This window comes from Loxodonta africana, chromosome 4 (assembly GCF_030014295.1).
Source record: "Loxodonta africana isolate mLoxAfr1 chromosome 4, mLoxAfr1.hap2, whole genome shotgun sequence".
In the NCBI taxonomy this organism is placed as follows: domain Eukaryota; kingdom Metazoa; phylum Chordata; class Mammalia; order Proboscidea; family Elephantidae; genus Loxodonta; species Loxodonta africana.
The window spans coordinates 81,428,041-81,452,605 of NC_087345.1; the positions used below are offsets into that span (position 1 = coordinate 81,428,041).

General features: G+C 47.2%; 2 protein-coding genes across 8 annotated transcripts; one reads left to right on the forward strand and one right to left on the reverse strand.

The window, feature by feature from the left end:
• The first annotated feature begins 13,204 nt into the window (after window positions 1–13,204).
• On the forward strand, window positions 13,205–19,352 carry MMP19 (matrix metallopeptidase 19). 2 transcript variants are annotated; one of them, XM_023557282.2, is made up of 9 exons: window positions 13,205–13,254; window positions 13,969–14,054; window positions 15,171–15,301; window positions 15,505–15,720; window positions 16,201–16,446; window positions 16,853–16,981; window positions 17,676–17,840; window positions 17,998–18,125; window positions 18,306–19,352. In XM_023557282.2, exons 3-9 carry the CDS (start codon window positions 15,235–15,237, stop codon window positions 18,756–18,758), a joined length of 1,404 nt encoding a protein of 467 aa, XP_023413050.1. In that variant the 5' UTR covers window positions 13,205–13,254; window positions 13,969–14,054; window positions 15,171–15,234; the 3' UTR covers window positions 18,759–19,352. The 2 variants fall into 2 exon arrangements, with proteins under 2 accessions (XP_023413050.1, XP_010596155.1); XM_010597853.3 differs by lacking the exon at window positions 13,205–13,254 and adding an exon at window positions 13,295–13,438.
• Window positions 19,353–19,535: 183 nt separating this feature from the next.
• LOC100653813 (transmembrane protein 198-like) lies at window positions 19,536–24,550 on the reverse strand. 6 transcript variants are annotated; one of them, XM_023557310.2, is made up of 5 exons: window positions 23,785–24,550; window positions 22,507–22,760; window positions 21,341–21,886; window positions 20,747–20,904; window positions 19,536–20,629 (listed from the first exon to the last, which is right to left on the reverse strand). In XM_023557310.2, exons 2-5 carry the CDS (start codon window positions 22,724–22,726, stop codon window positions 20,492–20,494), a joined length of 1,062 nt encoding a protein of 353 aa, XP_023413078.1. In that variant the 5' UTR covers window positions 22,727–22,760; window positions 23,785–24,550; the 3' UTR covers window positions 19,536–20,491. The 6 variants fall into 6 exon arrangements, with proteins under 6 accessions (XP_023413078.1, XP_023413072.1, XP_010596147.1 ...); XM_023557304.2 differs by having other exon boundaries at window positions 21,341–21,922; XM_010597845.3 differs by having other exon boundaries at window positions 20,747–20,907; window positions 21,341–21,922.
• Between the last annotated feature and the right edge of the window lie 15 nt (window positions 24,551–24,565).

Here is a 24,565-nt window from a genome sequence, read left to right on the forward strand (position 1 = left end):
TTGTAAAGAAATGTGCAAAGACCTGGAGTGAGAAAACCAAAAGAAAGAGTATGCTTGGCATTTCTCAAGCCGAAAGAACTGAAGAAAAAATTCAAACCTCGAGTTGCAGTATTGAAGGATTCTGTAGGCAAAATACTAAACAACGCAGGAAACATCAAAAGAAGATGGAAGGAATTCACAGTCACTGTACCAAAAAAAATTGGTTGACATTCAACCATTTCAGGAGGTACCATATGTTCAAGAACCAATGGCACTGAAGGAAAAGGTCCAAGCTGCACTGAAGGCACTTGGGAAAAACAAGGCTCCAGGAATTGAGGGAATACCAATTGAGATATTTCAACAAATGAATGCAGCATGGGAAGTGCTCTCTCATTTACCTAGCTTACTTATCCAAGACAGTTACCTGGCCAACCCAATGGAAGAGATCCATATTTGTGCCCATTCCAAAGAAAGGTGATCCAATAGAATGTGGAAATTATCGAACACTGTTATTAATATCACACACAAATAAAATTCGGCTGAAGATCATTTAAAAGCAGTTGGAGCAGTACATCGACGAGGAACTTCCAGAGGTTCAAGCTGGATTCAGAAGAAGATGTGGAACCAGAGATATCATTGCTGATGTCAGGTGAATCCTGGCTGAAAGCAGAGAATACGAGAACGATGTTACCTGTGCTTTATTGACTATGCAAAGGCATTTGACTGTGTGAATCATAACAAATTATGGATAACATTGCAAAGAATGGGAATTCTGGAACACTTAATTGTGCTCATGAGGAACCTGAACCACAAGGCAGTTATTTGAACAAAACAAGGGATACTGCATGGTTTAAAATCAGGAAAGGTGTGCATCAGGGTCATATCCTTTCATCTTACTTATTCCGTCTGTATGCTGAGCAAATAAAGCGATAAGCTGGACTATATGAAGAAGAATGTGGCATCAGGATTGGAGGAAGACTCATTAACAACCCGCGATATGCAGATGACACAACCTTGCTTGCTGAAAATGAAGAGGTATTGAAGCACTTACTGATGAATACCAAAGACCACAGTCTTTAGTATGGATTTTACCTCAACATAAAGAAAACAAAAATCCTGATAACTGGATCAATAAGCAGCATCATGATAAACAGAGAAAATATTGAAGTTGTCAAGGATTTCATTTTACTTGGATCCACAATCAACGCCCATGGAAACAGCAGTCAAGAAATCAAAGGACACATTGCGTTGGGCAAATCTCCTGCAAAAGACCTCTCTATAGTGTTAAAGCAAAGATATCACTTTAAGGACTAAGGTGGGCCTGACCCAAACCATGGTGTTTTTATTCGCCTCATATGCATGTGAAAGCTGGGCAATGAACAAGGAAGACGAAAGAAAAATTGATGCCTTTGAATTGTGGTGTTGGTGAAGAATACTGAATATACCATGGACTGCCAAAAGAATAAACAAATCTGTTTTGGAAGAAGTACAGTCAGAATGCTCATTAGAAGCAAGGATGTGATGGCCAGACTTCATCTCATGTACTTTGGACATGTTATCAGGACGGATCAGTTCCTGGAGAAGGACATCATGTTTGGTAAAGCAGAGGAAGATCCTTAACGGGATAGATTGACACAGTGGCTGCAACAATGGGCTCCAGCATAACAACTATTGTGAGGATGCCACAGGGCCAGGCAGTGTTTTGTTCTGTTGAACACACAGTCGCTATGAGTCAGAACCGACTCAATGGCATCTAACATCCTTTCATGCTTGATTTATAGTTTGGCTGGGTATTGATGTTAAAAATAATTTTCTTCTGAATTTTGAAGGCATTGCTCCTTTATTTCCTGGCTTCAATTTTGTATTGAAAAAAACAAGTGTCATCTGATTCCTGATCCTTTATATATAACCTGTGTTTTCTTTTTTTTTAATAACTTTTATTAAGCTTCAAGTGAACATTTACAAATCCAATCAGTCTGTCACATATAAGTTTACATACATCTCACTCCCTACTCCCACTTGCTCTCCCCCTCTTGAGTCAGCCCTTCCAGTCTCTCCTTTCTTGACAATTTTGCCAGCTTCCCTCTCTCTCTATCCTCCCATCCCCCCTCCAGACAAGAGTTGCCAACACAATCTCAAGTGTGCACCTGATATAATTAGCTCACTCTTCATCAGCGTCTCTCTCCCACCCGCTGACCAGTCCCTTTCATTTCTGATGAGTTGTCTTCGGGGATGGTTCCTGTCCTGTGTCAACTGAAGGTCTGGGGAGCATGGCCGCCGGGATTCCTCCAGTCTCAGTCAGACCATTAAGTTTGGTCTTTTTATGAGAATTTGGGGTCTGCATCCCACTGATCTCCTGCTCCCTCAGGGGTCCTCTGCCCTGTCAGGGCAGTCATCGATTGTGGCCGGGCACCAACTAGTTCTTCTGGTCTCAGGATGATGTAGGTCTCTGGTTCATGTGGCCCTTTCTGTCTCTTGGGCTCTTAGTTGTCGTGTGGCCTTGATGTTCTTCATTTTCCTTTGCTCCAGGTGGGTTGAGACCAATTGATGCATCTTAGATGGCCGCTTGTTAGCATTTAAGACCCCAGACGCCACCTTTCAAAGTGGGATGCAGAATGATTTCATAATAGAATTATTTTGCCAATTGACTTAGAAGTCCCCGCAAACCATGTTCTCCAGACCCCCGCACTTGCTCCGCTGACCTTTGAAGCATTCATTTTATCCCGGAAACTTCTTTGCTTTTGGTCCAGTCCAATTGAGCTGACCTTCCATGTATTGAGTGTTGTCTTTCCCTTCACCTAAAGCAGTTCTTATCTACTGATTAATCAATAAAAAACCTTCTCCCACCCTCCCTCCCTCCCCCCCTCGTAACCACAAAAGTATGTGTTCTTCTCAGGTTTACTATTTCTCAAGATCTTATAACAGTGGTCTTATACAATATTTGTCCTTTTGTCTCTGACTCATTTCGCTCAGCATAATGCCTTCCAGGTTCCTCCATGTTATGAAATGTTTCACAGATTCGTCACTGTTCTTTATCGATGCGTAGTATTCCATTGTGTGAATATACCACAATTTATTCACCCATTCATCCGTTGACGGACACCTTGGTTGCTTCCAACTTTTTGCTATTGTAAACAGAGCTGCATAAACATGGGTGTGCATGTATCTGTTTGTATGAAGGCTCTTGTATCTCTAGGGTATATTCCTAGGAGTGGGATTTCTGGGTTGTATGGTAGTTCTATTTCTAACTGTTTAAGATAATGCCAGATAGATTTCCAAAGTGGTTGTACCATTTTACATTCCCACCAGCAGTGTATGAGAGTTCCAATCTCTCCACAGCCTCTCCAACATTTATTATTTTGTGTTTTTTGGATTAATGCCAGCCTTGCTGGTGTGAGATGGAATCTCATCGTAGTTTTAATTTGCATTTCTCTAATGGCTAATGATCGAGAGCATTTTCTCATGTATCTGTTAGCCGCCTGAATATCTTCTTTAGTGAAATGTGTGTTCATATCCTTTGCCCACTTCTTGATTGGGTTGTTTGTCTTTTTGTGGTTGAGTTTTGACAGAATCATGTAGATTTTAGAGATCAGGCACTGGTCTGGGATGTCATAGCTGAAAATTCTTTCCCAGTCTGTAGATGGTCTTTTTACTCTTTTGGAGAAGTCTTTAGATGAGCACAGGTGTTTGATTTTTAGGAGCTCCCAGTTATCGGGTTTCTCTTCATCATTTTTGGTAATGTTTTGTATTCTGTTTATACCTTGTATTAGGGCTCCTAGGGTTGTCCCTATTTTTTCTTCCATGATCTTTATCGTTTTAGTCTTTATGTTTAGGTCTTTGATCCACTTGGAGTTAGTTTTTGTGCATGGTGTGAGGTATGGGTCCTGTTTCATTTTTTTGCAAAGGGATATCCAGTTATGCCAGCACCATTTGTTAAAAAGGCTATCTTTTCCCCAGTTAATTGACACTGGTCCTTTGTCAAATATCAGCTGCTCATACGTGGATGGATCTATGTCTGGGTTCTCAATTCTGTTCCATTGGTCTATGTGTCTGTTGTTGTACCAATACCAGGCTGTTTTGACTACTGTGGCTGTATAATAGGTTCTGTGTTTTCTTTTTAAAAGCTTTTGGGATCATCTCTTTAACTTGATTTTCTGAAATTTCTTGATGATGTGCATTAGTATAGTCTTTGTCTTTATTTTTATTCTTTTTTTTTTTGGTGTTTGGTGTGCGCTTTTAATTTGGAGACTAACCTCCTTCAGTTCTGGAAAATATTTTTATATTATTTGATGATTTCTTCCTTCCCATTTCTGGTCCCCCTTTTTGGATATTGACTATTCTGGGTTGATACCTGGTTTTTTTAACCTTTTCACTCCTTTTGAGACTCTTTCAGACTTTTTGTTCTACTTCCTTGGCAATTTCCTTGCTCTAACTCCCAACTTTTCTTACTGAATGTTTTTATTTTGGCTATCATACTTCTAATTTCCATGACCTTTTCTTTTTTATTTGATTTTTAAAAATAGCATCCTGTACTTGTTTCACAGTGCTGATGTTTTCTTTTATCTGTCTGAAGATATTAAGTATATGTTGAGATTTTTTTTTTTTAATCTTTTTCTGTTATTGTTTATTAGATTTGTTTCTTCCAAGTCCCTTTTTTCTTGTTTGCTTTGGTCTGTTTTTCACATTGAAAATTTTCCTCAGATGTCTTGTGAACTGTGATTGTCCATTTATATATAAAAAACAAAACAAAACCCTGTTGACACTGACTATGAGTTACCCTATAGGACAGAGTAGAACTGCCCCATGGAGTTTCCAAGGAGCGAGCACCTGGTGGATTCAAACTTTCAAACTTTTGGTTAGCAGCCATTGCACTTAGCCACTATACCACCAGGATTCTCATTTATATGTGAGCGTGGGGAACTAAAAAATTAGTTAGAAGCTCAGTGTATACCACAGAGGCATGTTGATGGATGAGCTTCACTATGGAGTGAGCATGCAGTGAGCTGGCTTTTTACTGAGGGACACCCAAAGATGAGCATCTCTGTTTTCTTTGGAGTTATTCAGTGTCTCCAGAGAAGAATCTTCTAGTTTACTATCTGGTGGACAAAATTATGGCTGCTAGCACACTGGCAACCGAGAGGGAAACATGGTCTCATTTTTTGGCGTGGTGACTTTTACTTAAACCCCAGTTTTCAGTCTAGCTTTATATCCTGCTCTCTGGTTCCGTTTATCTGGAGAACAAACAACCCACTTCCTGCTGGGAGGTTACCTGGGGAGGGAGGAACATGAGATTGAGGACCTTATACAAACTTTCAGACTATTTTTCTGGTTATAGTCCTATCTCTGGGGGCCCTTAGGCTTCAGCTTCCTCTGAACTGTGAGGTAAGTTACCATGCTGCTGCTTGGTTTCTTTCTTCCAGAAATATTTTGACATCTCCCATCCACTGTTGGGAACCCTGGTGGCAAAGTGGTTAAGAGTTTGGGTGCTAACCAAAAGGTCAGCTGTTCAAATCCACCAGGTGCTGTTTGGAAACCCTATGGGGCAGCTCTACTCTGTCCTATAGGGTTGCTATGAGTTGAAATTGATTCAATGGAATTTTTTTTGTTGTTTTTTTTTAATCCACTGTTGACTCACCTCCTGTCCTCATTGTTCTTGTGGGTTTATTCTTTTTTTATTCCTTTACTAACATTTTAGAGGAAAGAATGGACATAAATACATGCATTCCATTGTAGGTTTAAGTGGACTCTTCTTTTACTTTTCAAACATTATTTTTGCCATTTATAAATTGTAAATGTTTATGTGATCACAATGGCTTTGGAATTTTGCTTCATGTTTAGAGGTACCTTTTTCTAATACTTTTGTGGTTTCATATGCTTCTCAGAAGATAGGCCTGGCAATCTGCTTCCAAAAGATCACAGCCTTGAAAACCCTATGGAGCAGTTCTACTCTGCCTACATGGGATCACCATGAGTCAGAACTGACTTGATGACAACTGACAACAACAAAAGGAAGTAGAGATCTAGCTTTTCTCTCTTAATGACTGATCAGTTGCCCTAACTCTGCTCATTGAAAAATCTGCCTTTTCCTCATTGACTTAAAATATCTTATTCATTATGTTCTAACTTCCCCAAAATATGCTGTTTCTTTAATTAATGGCCAGTATTACTTACAATTTGGAGGAGGTCACCTTATTTTTGCTCCCACATACCACTCTAGTAATTTTTATATGGATATTTCTTAAAAATAGACTTTATTTTAGAGCAGCTTTAGGTTTATAGAAAAACCGTATAGGAAATACAGAAACCACTGAATTATATGGATGTACCCTCACAGGAATGTTTACAGTAGCTTTATTCAGCTAGTAAAAAAAAAAAAGAGCCAGCAAGCTACAAAAAGACATGGAAGAAACTTACATGCATATTGCTAAGTGAAAAGCCAGTCTGAAAAGACTACATGCTGTATGATTCCAAATATATGACATTCTGGAAAAGGCAAAACTATAAAGACAAGAAAAACATCAGTGGTTTCCTGGGGTTCAGGGGGAAGTGGGGAAGGATGAGTAGGTGAAGCCCTTTTAGGGCAGTGAAACTACTCCGTATGATACTATAACGGTAGACATATGACATTATGCATTTGTCAAAATCCGTAGGACTGTGCAACACAAAGAGTGAGCCCCAATGGAAACTCCGGGCTTTAGTTAATAATAATATACCAGTATTGGTTTATCATGTGTAACAAATGTATGACATGAATGCAAGGTGTTAGTAACAGGTGAAACAGTGCGGGCGGGGAGAGAAGGAGTATATAGGAACCCTCTGTACTTTCTGCACACTTTTTCTATAAATGATATATGTACATTATGAAGCCATAAAAGTACTAGAAACAAGTGCTTCTAAGCATGAAACAAAACCCTGAAGCCATTATGATCACATAAACACTTAAGATTTAGAAATGGCAGGGAAAATATTAATTTGATGTTTACATTTCTGAGTCTATGTACCTGCCTATTTTTTCCTTAAAAAATGCAATCATGCTATACATGCTCTTTTGTAGTTTGCTTTTCTCATTTAATAAAATTCATAAACTTGTAATAAGCACACACACACACTTTAAGGAGTTGAAGAAAAAGGGCAGCAGGCAAGCATATGTATCCTTAGAAACAGCTTCTGAACAAAACTTCTGAGATTCTGTTTTCCTTAGGATGAACAGTCTTCTTTCTTGGTTATCTTTCCCTGTTTCCCACTTCAAAAAGCGTCTGCTTTCGTAGCTGAGGGATGTGCTCATTATGCCAAAGCTGCATGCAGCTCAGACTCCGACTGGAATTATGCCCCTTTGTCTTTTTAAAATCCTATAACTCTTTCTCCCCACTATGTGTCGGATATCCTTGTACATAATGTCAACTCTTCCCCCCATTATCAAAGTAATAAATTCAATGCAAAAAAAAAAAACAAATTGGTGAACACACACTCTCCTTCTTAAATAAGTTAGGGGCAAACCAGGTGGTGCAGAGCAGAACCCCCTTCCCACGTGCCTCCACCACCAGGGCAGCCTTTCACCCCAAGAGTCCTCTCTAGTTGCTGGCCTGAAAGAAACAGAATTGGGTCTTTCCTAGCTTTCCCTCCCCCACCTAGTTACTACCCTTTTCAAAGGGGAAGTCAGTGTTGGACTCCTTCCCTGTCCAGCCCCCATCAAACCCTTTTGCCAACTAAAAAGGGAGCCAAACAAGGACTTTCCAGGCCTGTGACAGTTCCCTAACATTAGGACAGATCTGTCTCCTGAGGTCACAGAGTGAAGACAGGAAGTCAAAGTGCTCATACACATCCCACCTCCCTTGGGAAAAACACTAAAACCCATTTGGTTTTCATTAAGGAAAAGGCTGGTATTCCCAGAAAGAGTAAAATCTCGTGTTGCTGCAGTTTCCCTACCATCCCAGATGCTGAGAGAAAGCTTAAGTTCCTTATTCCTCTAACCTCCGCCCTCTCACTGCCACCTCCACTGCCAAACCCCATGTCGCCTTCCAGGGACTAGAATTCATCCCTTCAAGCAACAGGTACTGTGCTGAGTCATGGGGGTCACCAAGAGAACCCTCCAGCAATTTCCAGGGGAGGCTTGCAAGTAACACCTTTTCTGTGAATTGGAGAAGGGGAGCAGATCTTGGTCTCCCTCATACTCTGGCAGGAACCGAAGAACTTCAGGGTTTGGGTCTGATGCCCTTTCAACTGACTGCATCCAGACCGGTGCAAGGTACATGTGCAAGTGGATGAGTGAATGAGAATGCCAGAAGCGTTCATAACAGAGGTTGAGGAAGTTTGGGGCATCATGGGAAGAGAATGTGCTAGCCCAGTCCCTGAGCCATCCCCAACCCTCCCCCTCAACTTCCCAGTTCCAGCTGTGCACAATCCTGGCAGTCACATCCCATCCCATCTGGTTTCTAAGAGCTTGTGACTAATTCTGGGAGTGTGTGTATGGCAGTAGCGACGGGGGCGGTGGGGGGGGAGCGGTGCGGAAGAAGGGCCTCTCTTAAAAACAGAGATTTCCAGGGTAATGACTTGGAGAGCTCAGCCCCACTAGGCCAGGGAAATGCTCTCTTCTGACTCCTTCAGGGCTTTGAGGGGAGAACTGGCCAGAAGCCAAGACCACCCCACCCCCATTTCCCTAAATCAAGAGCAGTGTCTGAGTGGCCCTAACTTGGTGACAATGTAGTTTGCTTACCTCCCAGTGTCCAGTTCCAGGCCCCAGACTTGCCTTTTACATACATACCAGGATGTCCTAACCTCTAGGCCACCCTATTCCTCTAACCCCACACCCTCACCTCAACCTACACGGGTTAACAGGGCTGTCAGAGGGTGGGTGATGGTTTAGAGATGGGCTTTTCCTGGGCTTAGAGACCTTCACTCGTACTCCATGGCCCCTGGTCATTGCAAGATACTCTCAGAAATCTAACCTACACCCTCCTGCTACTGTTTAAAATATTTTGATTAAAAATATTTCTGTACACCCCTGAGGGAGCAGGAGAGCAGTGGGATGCAGACCTCAAATTCTCGTGAAAAGACCAGACTTAGTGGTCTGACTGAAACTAGAAGGACCCGGAGGTCATGGTCCCCAGACCGTCTGTTGGCCCAAGAGAGGAACCAGTCCCAAAGCCAACTGTTCAGACAGGGATTAGACTGGACTATTTTTTTTTTTTTTTATAGGATAGAAAATGATACTGGTGAGGAGTGATCCTCTTGGATCAAGTAGACACATGAGACTATGTGGGCAGCTCCTGTCTGGAGGCGAGATGAGAGGGCAGAGGGGGACAGAAGCTGGCTGAATGGACACGAAAATGAGGGCAGAGAGGAGTGTGCTGTCTCATTAGGGGGAGAGCAACTAGCAAGGTGTATATAAATTCTTGTATGAGAGACTGACTTGATTTGTAAACTTTCACTTAAAGCATAAAAAAAATTTCTGTACAATTCTTCTGCCACAATTTGTGAGCAGAGAGGGAAGCCAGGTTGTAGGAGGAGAGCAAGCAAGTCAAAGAACCCATGAGTTTTTCCTCTCAGAACTAAGTTCTCTTTTGGGGGCAGGCAGGCCACATATCCTAACCCTTTGCACACATTCCTGTATCTCCCCCAGTGAGAGATGACAAATCACAGAGGAAAAGAGCTGGGTCAGCCTGGCTGGCGGAAGCGGGATGCCATTGTGGGAACAGAGAGTTAGTCATGCCGTCTGTGCACATATGCCCAGCCTCCAGCTACTGGCTCTAGGGGGTTTTGTTTGGGTGCCTGTGGAAACTCTTGCGGAGCTAGAGAGCGCTGTACAAAGACGACAGCTTTAGAGCCTGAGGCTCTGCTGCTTCATGGCTCCGTGACCTGAAGCAAACTGTTTAAAGACTCTGAGTCTTAGTTTCCTTTTCTGTAAAACCACCCCCACAAGGTTGTTGTTGAGATTAAAACAGGGTAAACTATTTGGCAGCTTTTGCTATTTTACCAAGGAGCCCTAGTGGTGCAATGGTTAAGAGATCAGCTGCTAACCAAGAGGTTGGTAGTTTGAACCCATCCAAGTGGCTCCCATAAAGATTACCTGTTAACCCATTGCCGTTGAGTTGATTCCAGCTCATAGCGACCATATAGGACAGAGTAGAACTGCCCCATAGGGTTTCTGAGGAGCAGTTGGTGGATTTGTCTGCTGACCTTTTGGTTAGCAGCCAAGCTCTTAACCACTGCATGACCACGGCTCCTCCCCTGTAAAAAAAAAAAAAAAAGATTACAGCCAAGAAAACCCTATGAGGCAGCTACTCTGTCATCTGAGGTTACTATGAGTCAAAATCAATACTGCACCTAACAACAACTGTTTTACCTGACCCTTTTCTGGCTCCTTAGTGCTTAGAATGTGGTTCTATCCCCTATGCCTTCCACGAGCCAGAGTGAGTGCCCACTTCATGATAACCACACTTCATAATAACTGTCTTTCTTACACTAACATATACCCTTAAGTACCCACTCTGTTTCTCTCTCTCTTGTTTTTCCTTACACAACGTGCCAAAGGGGAAGAGAGTTATTTGCTATCTTACTGTATCCCTTCCTCTTGAATCCTCCTTATCCATATCCTCCTCTCCTCCTCGCCCCCCTCAGCTCCTGTCCCTCCTTCATTATCCTCAGTAGTTCCTGTCACTTTCTCTTCCATCCCAGCTGAGGTCTTTAGGCACTGAGGTTAGGCAGGCAGGGCTGGAGCTAAACTGAGATCCACAGTTTCACAGTAAATGCCTCAAAATGTTTCTAGTAGTTCTCTGATGGGTGGAATTTAATGGTGGTTTTCCTTTTATTCTCTGGTTATTTTGGTATTTTCAAAATTTACTACAATGAGCAATGGATAATTTTTATTTAGAAAAAAAAAAATAAATAAAACTTTTGTCAGAAAAAAAATTTTTTCAATTGGCCCATGTCCTGTTCCCAAAAGAATAGGAACTGCAGGGGGTGAGGGAAGGGGAGGAGAGGGCAGGGGTGAGGAAGAGCCCTGCAAGGGGCTGAGCAGAGGCTGGTCCTAACACTCCATCACGTCCTGGGTGCACCAGCCTTGTGATGGCCTTGTCTATCACGACCTCTCGTTCATTGATCAGAGGCCCTCTGTCCTTCCTTGCCTGTCACTGGTCATTTGGGACTTAGTGACCCAGTTGTTACTCAGTTGGGTACTGGCTTGGTCAGAGGAACCAGCATCATAGAGAGCAGCAATATGAGTCAGGAATACCCCCCACCTTGATCTGAGGGTGCAAAGATTTCCCCTGTGGACTACCAGCCTTTCGGCCTGTAGGGTGGGGAAAAGCTCAGAATTGTGGACCTACTGAAAATATGAGTTTAGTAACCCTTTCTTCCATTTCTATCTCTACTTCACAGTGCGTTTGAACAATGTGCAAATGTTGTATGATGCAAAAATAATAGAGGGACCTTCAGGTCTCCTAAATCCTTAAAGAAGAAAGCTCTAAGCTTCAGCATGGTTTATGGAAAGAGCATGGGCTATGGAGTCAGCAGAGGATCTTGATGGCTCAGTAGTTAAGCACTCAGCTGCTAACTGTAGTTCGAACCCACTAGCTGCTCTGTGGGTGAAATATGTGGCGGTCTCCTTCTGTAAAGATTTACAGCCTTGGAAACTCTATGGGGCAGTTCTACTCTGTCCAGTAGGCTCGCTATGAGTCAGAAAAAACTCGACAACAGTGGGTTCTGTATGGGTTGTGGAGTCAGCACGGGGATTAGGGTTATGGGCCACGCCAGTTAGGACCTCCCTGCCTTGGTCAATTTCCCTCTCTGTGTCTCCATTCCCTCTTATAAAAAATGGCCAAAACAATTCCTCCTTCATAGAATGGTCGGAGAGTTAAATGAGACAATATATAAAGCATGTAGCCAATAATATTGTTGTTAGTTGCCAACAATGTTAGTTGTGACCCTATTTGTGTAGAGTAGAACTGGCTCCATAGGGTTTTCAAGGCTGTGACCTTTTGGAAGCAGATCACCAGGCCTGTCTTCTAAGGTGCTTCTGGATGGGTTTGAACCACCAACCTTAAGGCTAGCACTTAACCATTTGCATCACCCAGGGGCATCTAGTACATAATAGGTATTTTAAAATACAAGCTATTCTTCTCTGAAATAGCATTTAGGGTCCTTTCTAAACACTGGCTCCCAACCACTGTCCTACCCCAGGTCATCATTTGACAAATGTTTGTTAAGCACTTCTGAAGCCCAGAGTTGGCCTTGAGGTAGGCACTAGGGACTCAATGGTGAACAAAGCAGTCCAGAGCCTTACAAGTTTCCTCACTGACCACAGCAGCTTTTCTCAGCTCCTCTGTTTTACTAAAGACCTGCATTGTCCTGTCCTTCAGTACTTTTACCCCATAAAACTCTCAGACAGCCTTAGAGCCCAGCCCAGATCCTGCCTTCTCAGCAAACCTTCCCCATAACCCATGATCCTTGGGTTGTGTTACTTCCTGCCCAGCCTCTTAAAACCAAAAACCCATTGCTGTGGAGTTGGTTCCAAGTCATAGCTGCCCTATAGGACAGAGCAGAACTGCCCCCATAGGGTTTCCAAGGAGCGGATGGTGGATTCAAACTGCCAACCTCTTAACCACTTTGCTTAGCAGCCAAGCTGTTAACCACTGTACCACCAGGTCTCTTTCCCTTTATTTCAGGAACTTGAATTTTACTTCACCCTATCTGTAAGCTCCCTGGGAGCAGGCTCCTGGCCCTTTCTTTCTTTGTGCACACATTCTAGGCTCATTAAATGCTTGAAATCATGCCTTTTAAAGCAGGTACAAGTAGGTTTTAAGAGCATTTAAATTAAGCTTGGTCTTGGGTGCAAAGAAACTGAGACCTCACTCTTAATTCTTTCACCTTAATTCCAAGCACCTTAACTGCCTCCTACATCTTCGTTTTTATTTTTTCTCTTCTCCTAGAGTTCGCAGGGAAAGATGACGGTTGAAGCTGAAGGATTTGGGGTCCCTGGGACACAGGTATGTCCACCTCCAAGGGATGGCATGATCCCTCTCCCTAGTCTCTCAGGGGACTCTGCTTCTCATCCTGCCTGCATGTCCATCCCCAGGACAGCATGAAAAGTCTCCCCATCTCCATCAGAGGACTCTGGGAGAGAGTGTTCTTGATTTCCCCTCTCTGGTAGGGCAGGGGTTAACGGCAAATTGCAACATATCTCTGGGCTGAGTCACCTCCCCCTGCCACTCCCCCCAATTTCCCTCAGCTGAAGTTTTATAAAGGGGACCCAAGGCTGGAGAGGGAAAGGAATTGGAGGTAAGAGCCCCCTCCTAGCCCTGCTCCCCTAACCTCCCAGAAACCTCAGGGGAGAGGGCACAGACAGCCTCTGGAGCTCCTGCCTGGTGGGACCATGAATTGGCAGTGGCTGTGGCTGGGTTTCCTACTACCCATGACAGTCTCAGGCCGGGCCCTGGGGCCTGCAGAAAAGGAGGCGGCTGTGGTGAGTCCCAGGGAAAGAGGGACACTGGCAGGGGGAGGGCAGGAAGTGCCATTCCACAGCCCCATCCAAGCCTCCCTCCTGACCTTCATCCCGCCTGCCTTTCTTTTCCTTCTTCTGCTCCATGGTTTACCCCTGCCTGCTCTCCTCCTCTTTCCCCATGTTCTGCCTGAGCCCCTTCCCTGAGGTGCCTTTCCTTCAGTCCCTCCACATCTAGTCCCTGCTTATCCTGATGGCCTGTTAGGCCACTTAGAAGCTTCACCCTGAGGTGCACCAGCCCCAGGGCAGGGACTGGAAGGCAAGAGGGAACAAGAAAGGGGGAAGAAATAGGGAACCCAGGGTTGAGAACGGACAGTGTTTGACATGTTGTGGGGTTGTTAACCAATGTCATAGAAAAATGTGTGTACCAACTGTTTGATGAGAAACTAGTTTGTTCTGTAAACCTTCATCTAAAGTATAATAAATAAATAAAAAGAAGCTTCACCTTGAGACTGACCCCTTTTTCATTCTGCTTGCTCTCACACCTATCATAGGATTATCTGCTGCAATATGGGTACCTACAGAAGCCTCTAGAAGGACTTGATGACTTCAAGCCAGAAGAGATCACAGAGGCTCTGAGGTGAGAGGTTACAAAGCACATGCCTTCAGAGTGGAGGTCACAAGGTCTTTGGTCCCTTTTTTCATCCCTTCCTTTCCTCAGGCCCACCTTTGCGTGATCCAAGTCCATGTCTGGGATCCAGGCCTTGGGTGGCTATCATTGTTAGGGTGGTGGGGCATATGGTGAGATGGGGAGCCAAGGATGAGGAACACAGTCACTGGATCTTTCTGGGCCCTAATCACTCTTTTGAGTCCTTGCGTGGTACAAACTTTTAACATGCTTGGCTGTTAATCAAAAGTTCGGAGGTTTTAGTCCACCCAAAGATGCCTCAGAAGAAAGCCCTTGCAATTTGGTTCTGAAAAATCAGCCATTGAAAATCCTATGGAGTACAGTTCTACTTTGAAACACATGGGGTCACCATGAGTTGAAATCAACTCCACGTGGCAACTGATTTGTTAAGTATCCCTTTGGAGGCTCTATCCCACATTATATTCAAAGTACTAATATTCAGTCACATCCCACATGAAGTATAATTTATGTGCAACTGTGAGTTGGATTGAGTTAGAGTTGAGTTATTGACATGATGTCACCTTTCATGGACATTTAAGTCAACACTTTTTAATTTCTACTTTATACTTTTCCTTTCATATTTTGGATCTTTTGGATTACTTCCCCCCCCCCCCCCAAACATGTTCACAGTCCCTTGAAAAGCCTGTAGGCTCTGGTCACAGGGGTGGCTGGGCTTGGGGGGAGTCCAGCTAGGAAAGGAGAAGGCAGAGAGAGGACAGATCCTGAGGCGGAGTGCTGATGGGAGAGCATTCAGAGGGGGAAAGGGGCACTTCTGCAGAGCAGGAGAAGGTTAAAAGTTGCAGTAGGGGCAGAAGGCTACACCTGAGGAGAACCTCACCCAAGTTAAAGAGACTGAGGATGGGGAGATGAAGTTGGACTATCGCTGTTTTTGCAAAACAGAAGAGAAAGTCCCAATTATAAGGACTGGTGGCTGGAGTGACCCTTCCAGCCGTTCTTGATTACCACAGTGGGCAGCAGTGGGCCAAGGGCTATCCTCAGTTCCCAGTCATTCCAGAGTCCCCTGCCTGGTCCCTGCCCTGCTGGATCCATCCAGCTCCTTCTTTCCAGAGTTTTTCAGGAAGCGGCTGAGTTGCCAGTCTCAGGTCAGCTGGATGACGCCACAAGGGCCCGTATGAGGCAGCCTCGCTGTGGCTTGGAAGACCCCTTCAACCAGAAGACCCTTAAATATCTGCTGCTGGGTGAGGACTGGGCCTAGGAAAAGGAGGGAGAGGAGAGGGTGGTATCGGGCCAGCTCAGTGTTGAATGATCACTTGGTGATTACTTGGTGGTCATTTACCTGGAGGAGTTGTGATCTAGCTTTGCTGCCAGGGAGCTCTGTAGAGTACCCTGAACTTTGCAGGAAGATCTGTGTTTCTAATCTATTTTCTGGTTTGATAACCAGGTCGCTGGAGGAAGAAGCACCTGACTTTCCGCATCTTGAACCTGCCCTCCACCCTCCCAACCCACGTAGCCCGGGCAGCTATGCTTAAAGCCTTCCAGTACTGGAAAAATGTGGCCCCCTTGACCTTCCGGGAGGTGCAGGCTGGCTGGGCTGACATCCGCCTATCCTTCCATGGCCGCGAAAGTTCATACTGCTCCAATGCCTTTGATGGGCCTGGTAGGGACCTGCTTCCACCTTACAGATCTCTGAGGTTATCTCTGTCCTCTTGAGCCTGTGACTGTGAAGCCTTAATGTTCAGGCTGTCTCCTATGCCCACCTGCACCCTACACTCTCTAACTACATTCTAATATTCCCTAGGGGAGCAGCTGGTCACCTACCTGGAGCTTTACCAAGTCTCCTCTTCAGAGATCATACCTCCTTCATTGGCTTAAGTTCCCCCACCCAAGGCACACGTCAGGGAGAACTGCACCAGAGAAGAGAGGGTGGCTGAGAAGGAAAGGGACAGAGTCATGGGTATCCCTGTGAGAACTGGGTGATGATGGGGGAGTATGAAAGGAGAGGAAGAGACATCCAAGAGACAGTGACTACAGATGGGGGAATTTTAAGAAAATGGAGTAACTGAAGTTTGTAACAGGCAGGCGATACTCCAGCTTACTGGCCTCTGACCTTCTCCTATCCTCCTTTGCCTTTGTTCAGGGAGGGTCCTGGCCCATGCTGACATCCCAGAGTTAGGCAGCGTGCACTTTGATGAAGATGAGCTCTGGACTGAGGGAACCTACCGGGGGGTGAACCTGCGTATTATTGCAGCCCATGAACTGGGCCATGCCCTGGGACTTGGGCACTCCCGGTATACTGAGGCCCTCATGGCTCCTGTCTATGCTGGCTACCGGCCCTACTTCAAGCTCCACCAGGATGATATAGCCGGGATCCAGGCTCTCTATGGTGAGTCCCTTCCCCTGGTGAGCATGAGGATTGATCTGGCCAGCATCTCTTCATGGAGAGAAATGGCTCGGTTTCTTTTTCTTTCTCCTGCCCAGTTATTCCAGCTTCTTCATCTTCAGGAACTGCTTCTCCCTCACTCCTCCATGTCTAATCTTCCTTCCAGGCCTCTCTCTCCTTACACTTATACTTGGGCATAGAGAACACACATTCCAGCAAACCTCCTTTGTCCTTTCTGATCCTTCTCAGAACACACACACCTCTACTGGTGATATCAATATGATCTCACCTTGCACTAAGGAAACTGTCTAGGCCTCTCTATGGGCCTCTGAACTGAACTTAAAATAGACGAGTGGGGAGGTCAGGTGCTATGCGTTGTCTCCCTGAGCAGCATTACTTTACTTTGCAGGCAAGAAAGGCCCGGAGATAGAGGACAAGGAAGAAGAAGAGATGGAGCTGTCCTCTGTACCCCCAATGCCGACAAAACCCAGTCCCATGCCAGATCCCTGCAGTGGTGAACTGGATGCCATATTGCTGGGTGAGGCCCTTCCCCTCCAGGCTGTAGACAGACAGTGGGGGGCAGCCTGATGACCCTGAGGCCTGGACAAATGGAAACAACATGGGGACCTCAGCATAAACAATAGTTTAGACTTCGGGCAGGGAGGTTAGACCCCAGGCAGAGGTTGACGACGGTGGAAGGAGGCATGTGGTGTGGAGTATGGATGGGGAGAAGTCAGAGACAAATGAAAGGTGGGCCAGGCAGGCAATTTCCTTGGTTTCCACCCTATAAGAGCCACTAAAACACATCTGGAAATACAGCAAGATGGAGGAAACGGTATTAACCAGAATGCCTAGGGAGGGTATTGTACCTGGCTGGAAGCCACTTGGAATGGAGGGTGAGGTCCCTGAGGGGTCCAGCTATGTGTAGGGCTTTTGTTTTGTTGACTGTACCAAAGTTGAATTGCTCTGAACAACAAAGCAGAGGCTGAGCACTGGGTGCTCCTTCTGTCCTTAATCTTCTTGAATTAAAGTTGAAAGGATTTTTGAGGAATCAGTCTGTGGGAGGAGAGCAGATTATCAGAGACCCCCAAAGTCTCTATTTGACCCCTGCCTTTTCTATGGGGCAGGTCTACTCTGTCCTATAGGGTTGCTATGAGTTGGAATCGACTCGAGGGCAATGGGTTTGGGTTTTTTTTTTTCTTTCCACTAGTTCACACACCTTTTGCTCTCAGGGCCCCGTGGCAAGACCTATGCCTTCAAGGGGGACTACGTGTGGACCGTGACAGATTCAGGGCTGGGTCCCTTGTTCCGAGTGTCTGCCCTTTGGGAAGGGCTCCCAGGAAACCTGGATGCTGCTGTCTACTCTCCTCGAACACAATGGATTCATTTCTTTAAGGGTAAGGGGCCTGGTTACAGTGTCTTTTCTGAGGACCTAGTCTCAAATCAACCATAAAAGGAGGGAGAAATGAGAAGTTTCTGAAAGGGTGAAATGGAAGGACCAAAAACTATCCCCTGAAAGCAGAGGTGACTTGTTCTTTTTTCGCATGCTCTCAGGAAACAAGGTGTGGCGCTACATAAATTTCAAGATGTCTCCTGGTTTCCCCAAGAAACTAAATAGAATAGAACCCAACCTGGATGCAGCTCTCTACTGGCCTCTCAACCAAAAGGTGTTCCTCTTTAAGGTATAAAGTTCAAATGAAGGGGAAATCCCTTTAGGAGGGGTGGGCCATCTCCTACTAAGAAGCAAAGACTTGCTCTTGAAGGGGAAAATCTTCTACAGCTGGTGTGGGCTGGGGCTAGACCTTTGGGGGTCCCTAAGCTCTTTTCTCATCCTTCTCTTCACCCTACCATTCCACACCCAGGGTTCCGGGTACTGGCAGTGGGACGAGCTGGCCCGAACTGATTTCAGTAGCTACCCCAAACCAATCAAGAGTTTGTTTACGGGAGTGCCAGACCAGCCCTCGGCTGCAATGAGTTGGCGGGATGGCCGAGTCTACTTCTTCAAGGGCAAACACTACTGGCGCCTCAACCGGCAGCTTCGAGTAGAGAAAGGCTATCCCAGAGATATCGCCCAGAACTGGATGCACTGTCGTCCCCAAAGCCCAGACACTATCCCAACAGATGGGGACATCACTCCCTCAGCCACAGGTACTGACCACTTGGCCACAGGCACTGACCACTTGGCCACAGGCACAACCTTGGATAGCACTGTCTCAGTCATAGATACCACCTGGAACACTGACCACTCTCCTACAGACATAATCTTGGACACTATCCCCTCAGCTACAGGTTCCATCACCCTCCCAGAGGCCTAAGACCTGAGTCAAATGTCTGCTCACCAGAACTGTGCAGGCACCACAGCAGGGGCAGCCCCATGAGCTACTATACGAGCTATTATGTGTAAGCTGTTAGATCACAGGCTTCTAAAAGGTCCCCAGCTCTGGTCAGCACTCCCCTATGCCCCTTCCTTCCTGGAATGCACCTCTGACTCTGGGTAAGCTCAGCCCCCAACTCCATACTTTTCCTCCCCATTCTCATCCTCCATAGCACTTCCAGCTGTGTCATCTACTGTCTGGAGGACAGTGGTGGACAGCCAGTGTCAATCAGGCCTTTAGCTGACCGGAGGCAACAGCTGGGAGGCTGGATGACTGGGTCCTATTCTTCCTAGATAAACTGCCAAAAAACAGTATGGCCAGTAAAATGAGCAAGGGCTTTGGAATCCTTGAGAATGACATTTACTTGCTTATTGGCAGGTTAATTAACCTCTTTGAGCCTCAGATTCCCCATTTGCAAAATAAGGTTAATACTGACCCTTCAGGGTTGTTGCATTAAATGAGATACTATATTTGAAGTGCTGGGCACAGTGTCTGGCACATTTGTGCTTAATAAAGGCTAACTCCATGTTCCTAGGAGAGGAGTGAACAGCTCTTCTTTGGCTCTCTGTGTGTGGGTGTGTAACACTTACAGTAGTTTAGAGTGGTAAGGGAACCCCTATCAGATCTTTAGGGTACAGAGGAGCTGTCAATGTGGCTAACTCTTGGTTTTGGAGTACAGAGAAAAAAATCAGCAATAGCAGAGGCCAGACTCCTCAATTCGGTATTCAATGCCTTTTTATTCACATGCGCCCATATTCTTCCTCCCTCCCATCATGGTCTTGCTGCCCAGGGGTGGGATATATTTTTTTTCATGCTCTCTGGGGAATAAGGGAACAGACGTTGGACTGGAGAGTTGGAGGGAGGGAAGAGTTAGTGGGGGTTAGTGGTTTGAACTTAACCAGAGCTTTTAAGGTTAAGGAGGAAATTAGACTCACCCACAGTGAGAGGCAGAGAAGGCACTTGTCTCCCATCCAACCCCAAAGACCAGGCTCCTCTGGGCAAAAGGGCAAGCTCTGGCACGTGGGCCAATGCTCTGTCCTTGGAGCAAGAAGCCAGCTTTTGTAGGAGGCAGGCGTGGAGCCAGGCACTGTCTTGTGGTCTTAACCAGGTTAAAAAGAACATTGGGAGCACTGCGGAGGACAGTGCCCCCAACTGAGGTAGGAGAGGGAGGCTTGAGCCTGTGGGTTCCGGGTGAGAGGCTAACCAGGAACCTAACCACCCTCTAATGAAGGGCCCGTGGTCCTTGGGCTCCTCTATGCCCTTCTTTCCATCAAAAAGCTATCAAGTGCCTTATGAGGGTCCCTGATTTTCTACAGGTCCTACAAAAACAAACCTTATTTTACCATTGTGAGGCACACTGAAGTGGGCAGTATACTAGAGAGGCTATTTGGGAAAGCGCCCTCTCTGGTTTGGAGGGAATTAGAGAGTCAGTTTCTTTGGGGTCCAGACACCTGTATTATTGGACAGAGGTAGATACTCATACTTCCATTTCTCTCCCCTCCCCTCAGGATTCCTCTCTGTCCCTGAAACATATCCCTATAGAGCTGGGCTGGGCTAAAGCCCAAGCCCAAGAGGTGGGAAAGTTTGTGTGTGGGTCCTGTGGGCTTAGGTCCCGCCCATCTAGTCTTCCCAGCCCCCTTACTAGGGGAGGTGACATCATAGCAGGCTTAGGCTCAAGTCTGGGTGGAACCAGAAGGTGTAGTTAGGGGAATAGTGGAACCACAGTCAGAATCCAGGTCCAGGATGGTATGAGGGGCAGTGGCCTGGGTGCCTGGCCCCAGCTGACGCTCTCGAAGGCTCTGGAGATAACTCTGGAGGGGCACAGGGCAGAGAGGGTGGAAGGAGGGGCCTGAGTCAGAGTCCTCCTCCACCTTGGCCATCTTCATGTGCCCTCTGTCCCCTCCCCCCATGGTGTCTGCCCCACTCACTGGAGCCAGGCTGTCAGCAGGGCTCCGGGCGTTGGGAGGCAGTTGGCGGTGGTAACTGCCCTCACAGAGCCCCACTCCAGGGGGTGTCCGGTGCCACTTGGCCTCTTGCTGACGGATCCGAAGGAGTTGGAGATGCCTTTGCTGGCGGCTCAAGACTACTGCTTGGGAGGAGGCAATACAGATGCAGGGGGCTTCTTTAGACCCTGAATCCCACCTCCAAGCATACTCCCACTGTGGAGAAACTCATCTGACCTTCCTGTCATGGTCCTCTCATAGCTCATCTTTCTCCACATTAATTCCAATAGAAACACTTTCTTTGGAATCCTCCTACTCTTTCCTCCTGGACTTCTCTGAGATCCTCCTTTCCTTCCATAATAATTCCCAGTAACTCTTTCCAATCTCTCTTCTCATTCTTACCCAGATCTTCTTTGACTCCTCCAAATCTAACTTTCTTTCAATGCCCTGACCCACTCAACTTGGATGCCCCTGCCCAACCCTCTCAAATATATTTCTCCCCTTCCCCTCATCAAATCTGGAAGCTGGGGGTATGAGTGGGCACAGGTTGGGTGTTGCTATACCATGACACTAACTTACCATTGGCGTGGCCGCCATGTTCCTCAGCCATGAGCTTCCACTGGGCCAGGGCCCCAAGAGCCCCCAGGGCTGGCCAGGCCCCGAGTAAGACCCAGCTATACCAGCAGAGAGGAGGAAGGGCTGGAAGTGCCTGCAGCCGTTGGCCCAGCCGACTGCCCAGAGCCAGCCCCTCCAGGAAGAAATCAGCACAGGCCACCAGCACTGCAGCACCCAGCAGGGCTGTGCCGAGAACTGTGAATGGGCGCGGCCACCGAAGCGTCAGCAGGGCTCCCAGCAGTGCCAATCCCACCAGGCCCCCGGCTGGGACCCAGGCTGAAGGCGGTTGGTAGATGGGCTCGGTGCCCAACAGGGTTCCGGCGCCCAGGGTCAGGCCTAGTAGGAGACCAGTCAGGAAGAGCCCAACACTGCGAACCAGCATGGTGACCAGGCCACAGAGGAGTCCAATGCCCAGTGCGATGCCTGCGCTCACCTCCAAGCTCAGCTGTGTCTCCAGCACCCGCTCCTTGTGGCACAACAGGAAGATCACCAGAGCTCCCGACAGCAGGCCTGAGAGAAACATCACTGCCTTGAAGCAGCGGTAGCCTGGGGAGGGAGGCAGGAGGCACTGAGAAGCAGAAATGGGGATCTCCAGGGATGGCTCTGATGATCTGAATGGGTGAGGAATGGTTACCCAGAGGAGCTAGAAGGCATGAGTAGCACATCAAGGGGCCCCAAGGCAAGGAGCAGAGAGGGATAATCTCAGGGAGGGCAAAAGGTTTTTCAGGAACTGTGAAGGGATAGAAGGGAAAATTAGAGGTAAGACAGATGCACTGAGGGAAGTAAATCTAGAAAGAAAGCCTAGTTCTCCCAGGGATGGCAAGTAAGAAGAAATTGGCACAGGCTGATTCAGGTTACTGGGGAAGGGTGACAGACTTAGGCATGGAGGATAGTTTGGGAGTGGAGTTTTGAGGTAGGAGGCAAGAGGAGGGCACATGAGAGCTGCCAGGCATCACAACCAGAAGGTATAGGCATGGGGAAGGATAAGAGGAGATGCTGGCAAAACAGGCATGGGCCACAGTGAAGGTAGGCATTCCCTGGTAGAGGAGTGGAGATGGCCCAGGAGCAGAAAAAGTTGGCATCATCCTTGAGGGTGACAGTCTTGGGCAGCTGTCCCCTAGGACACTCACCGAAGCAGCAGTAGATGATTCCAAAGCAGCAGCAAAGTGCACACACTAGGATGGGTGCCAGTTCAGGACTGTCCTGGGGTTCTAAGACACATCTTGGGTCTGGAGGCTCTGGGAGTTGTTGGTTAAAGGGCCTGGGGTCAGAGGTCACAACCAGGGGCAGCAAGTCTTCCTCCATGGCTGAAGAGGAGTGGTCACAGGGGGAGGTATCAGTTTCTCTCATCCACCCATGGAATGTCTCGAGGAGGTTAGGAAACCTGCAAGGGGATAAGGTGTAACAACTCATACGTCCATGAATATCGAGGACCCTGTAACTTATTTCTTTTGAAAAAAAGTCAGTTTCAGGAGCATAGCCCTGCTGGGGTAGTTCAAGAAATCTGAGGGATTGGATTGAGGGATTGGATTGAGGGAAATGGGCTGTCTTTTCATTGCCCTCCGAAACAAGGGTATTATGTAAAACTTAAAAATCTCCTGAGCTAATGAGGCTTTGTCTGCCCCCAAGATTTTCCAGGTTAGGGTAGGAGTAGGAAGCTCTGGGTCTGGGGAGGGAAGGGCCCAAGGGGTACTAGTGGGACTGGGGCTAAAGCTCCAGCAGCTTGTTCCAGCTGAAAAGTAAGCTTGTGCTATTTGTAGCTGGGACTCATAACTACTCCACTGGACTGGGAAGGGAGGAGTTAATAGAAAAGGGGAGGGAGGAGAATGAGGAGAAAATGAGTCATGGTGGGGTCTCCCTCTCTGGACAGCTGCTCTAACCCCAGGGAAGGAAGAGGCAAAAACACCAGACCCCAAAGGAGCTTGGGACAAGGACTCAAGTAGAGATAGTTGCCCACACTTTATCAGAATTTTGAAGCCTCGGCTTCATGCTGAGATAGAGTTGTTGAAGGAAGGAGTGTCCACCCACAGTCAACCTCCTACGGCCCCTCATGGAATAAGCAGGCGCTTCACCCATAAACATCTCATACCCTGGTAGCCGCTCCTGTTTTCCCCTCAGGACACTGGTAGAACTTTTTCCTACCTCTTCCTTCCCCAAGAGTGTCAGGGCTGCCAGTGGGATTTAAATTCAGTTCCTGAAAGGAGAACACCCAGGAGGGGATGGCATTTGGGGCACTATTGGGTGAGGTGGATGCAGGTACTTTCTCCTCCAGCTGTCCTGTTTCGGACATCAAGGTCCAAACAGGCTGGAGGGACTGCTTGGGAGATCTCTGGGGCTTTTCTCCTCAATCCGCTTGGAAGTCTGGGGACCCTAAACAAGAGGAAGTTGGGGAGGGGGTGTTTACTCACCACCCTGCCAGGGCTGAGGAGAGAAGGGGGTGGAAGTGCTTCCCTAGACCCCCAGCTGCATGCTTGCCCGGAGGTCCTAGGCGTCAGGGCGGCTGCTGGACGTGGGCATCCCCAGGGCCACTCTCTTCGTTGCCCCCTAAACTCTCCCAAGTCGGAGCCCAAGCCCTGAGAGCTAAATGCAATCAGCTTGGGGGTGGAGGAAGGGGATGGGGGGGTGACATCACGGGGCGGGCCCCTCAGACTCCTTCTCCTGTGTGTGTGTGGGGAGGACCCAAGTTGCCCACCTCTCTAGGCCGGGACCAGAGACCCAAAATCACAGCGAGGAAGGGTCTTAGGGGAGCATCGCAAGAGTTTGGGAAAGGTCTTTGAATATTTCAGAAATGACTCGACAACTCGAAGCTCAGAGAGCCCCAACCGGGGTCCCAGTGCCCCCCTAGCTTCGGTTTGGTTTCTTCCACGTCCCAGAGAATTGGAGTATTGTCTTCTGGAGAACTGGGTGGTCAGGACCGTGGACCCGGGGAAGGGGCTGTTACTGGCCTGGGGGCGCCAGAGGGGGGCTCATGAGGGAAAAACCTTGCGGAGCAGGACCAGGTCTGGAAAGGGTACTGACAAAAGAGGTGTAAGAGGATAGAGGCGTGTTTGCACAGGAAGGGACTGAAGGCGAGGGGACCCAAGCCCGGTCTGCGTGGGGGCGGGGGCGTGTCGACGTCGACCGAACGGCTCGGTATGCAAATGAGATGCAAAGCAGCATGCAGATGAGTGCAGTGTTTGGCAGTCTGCT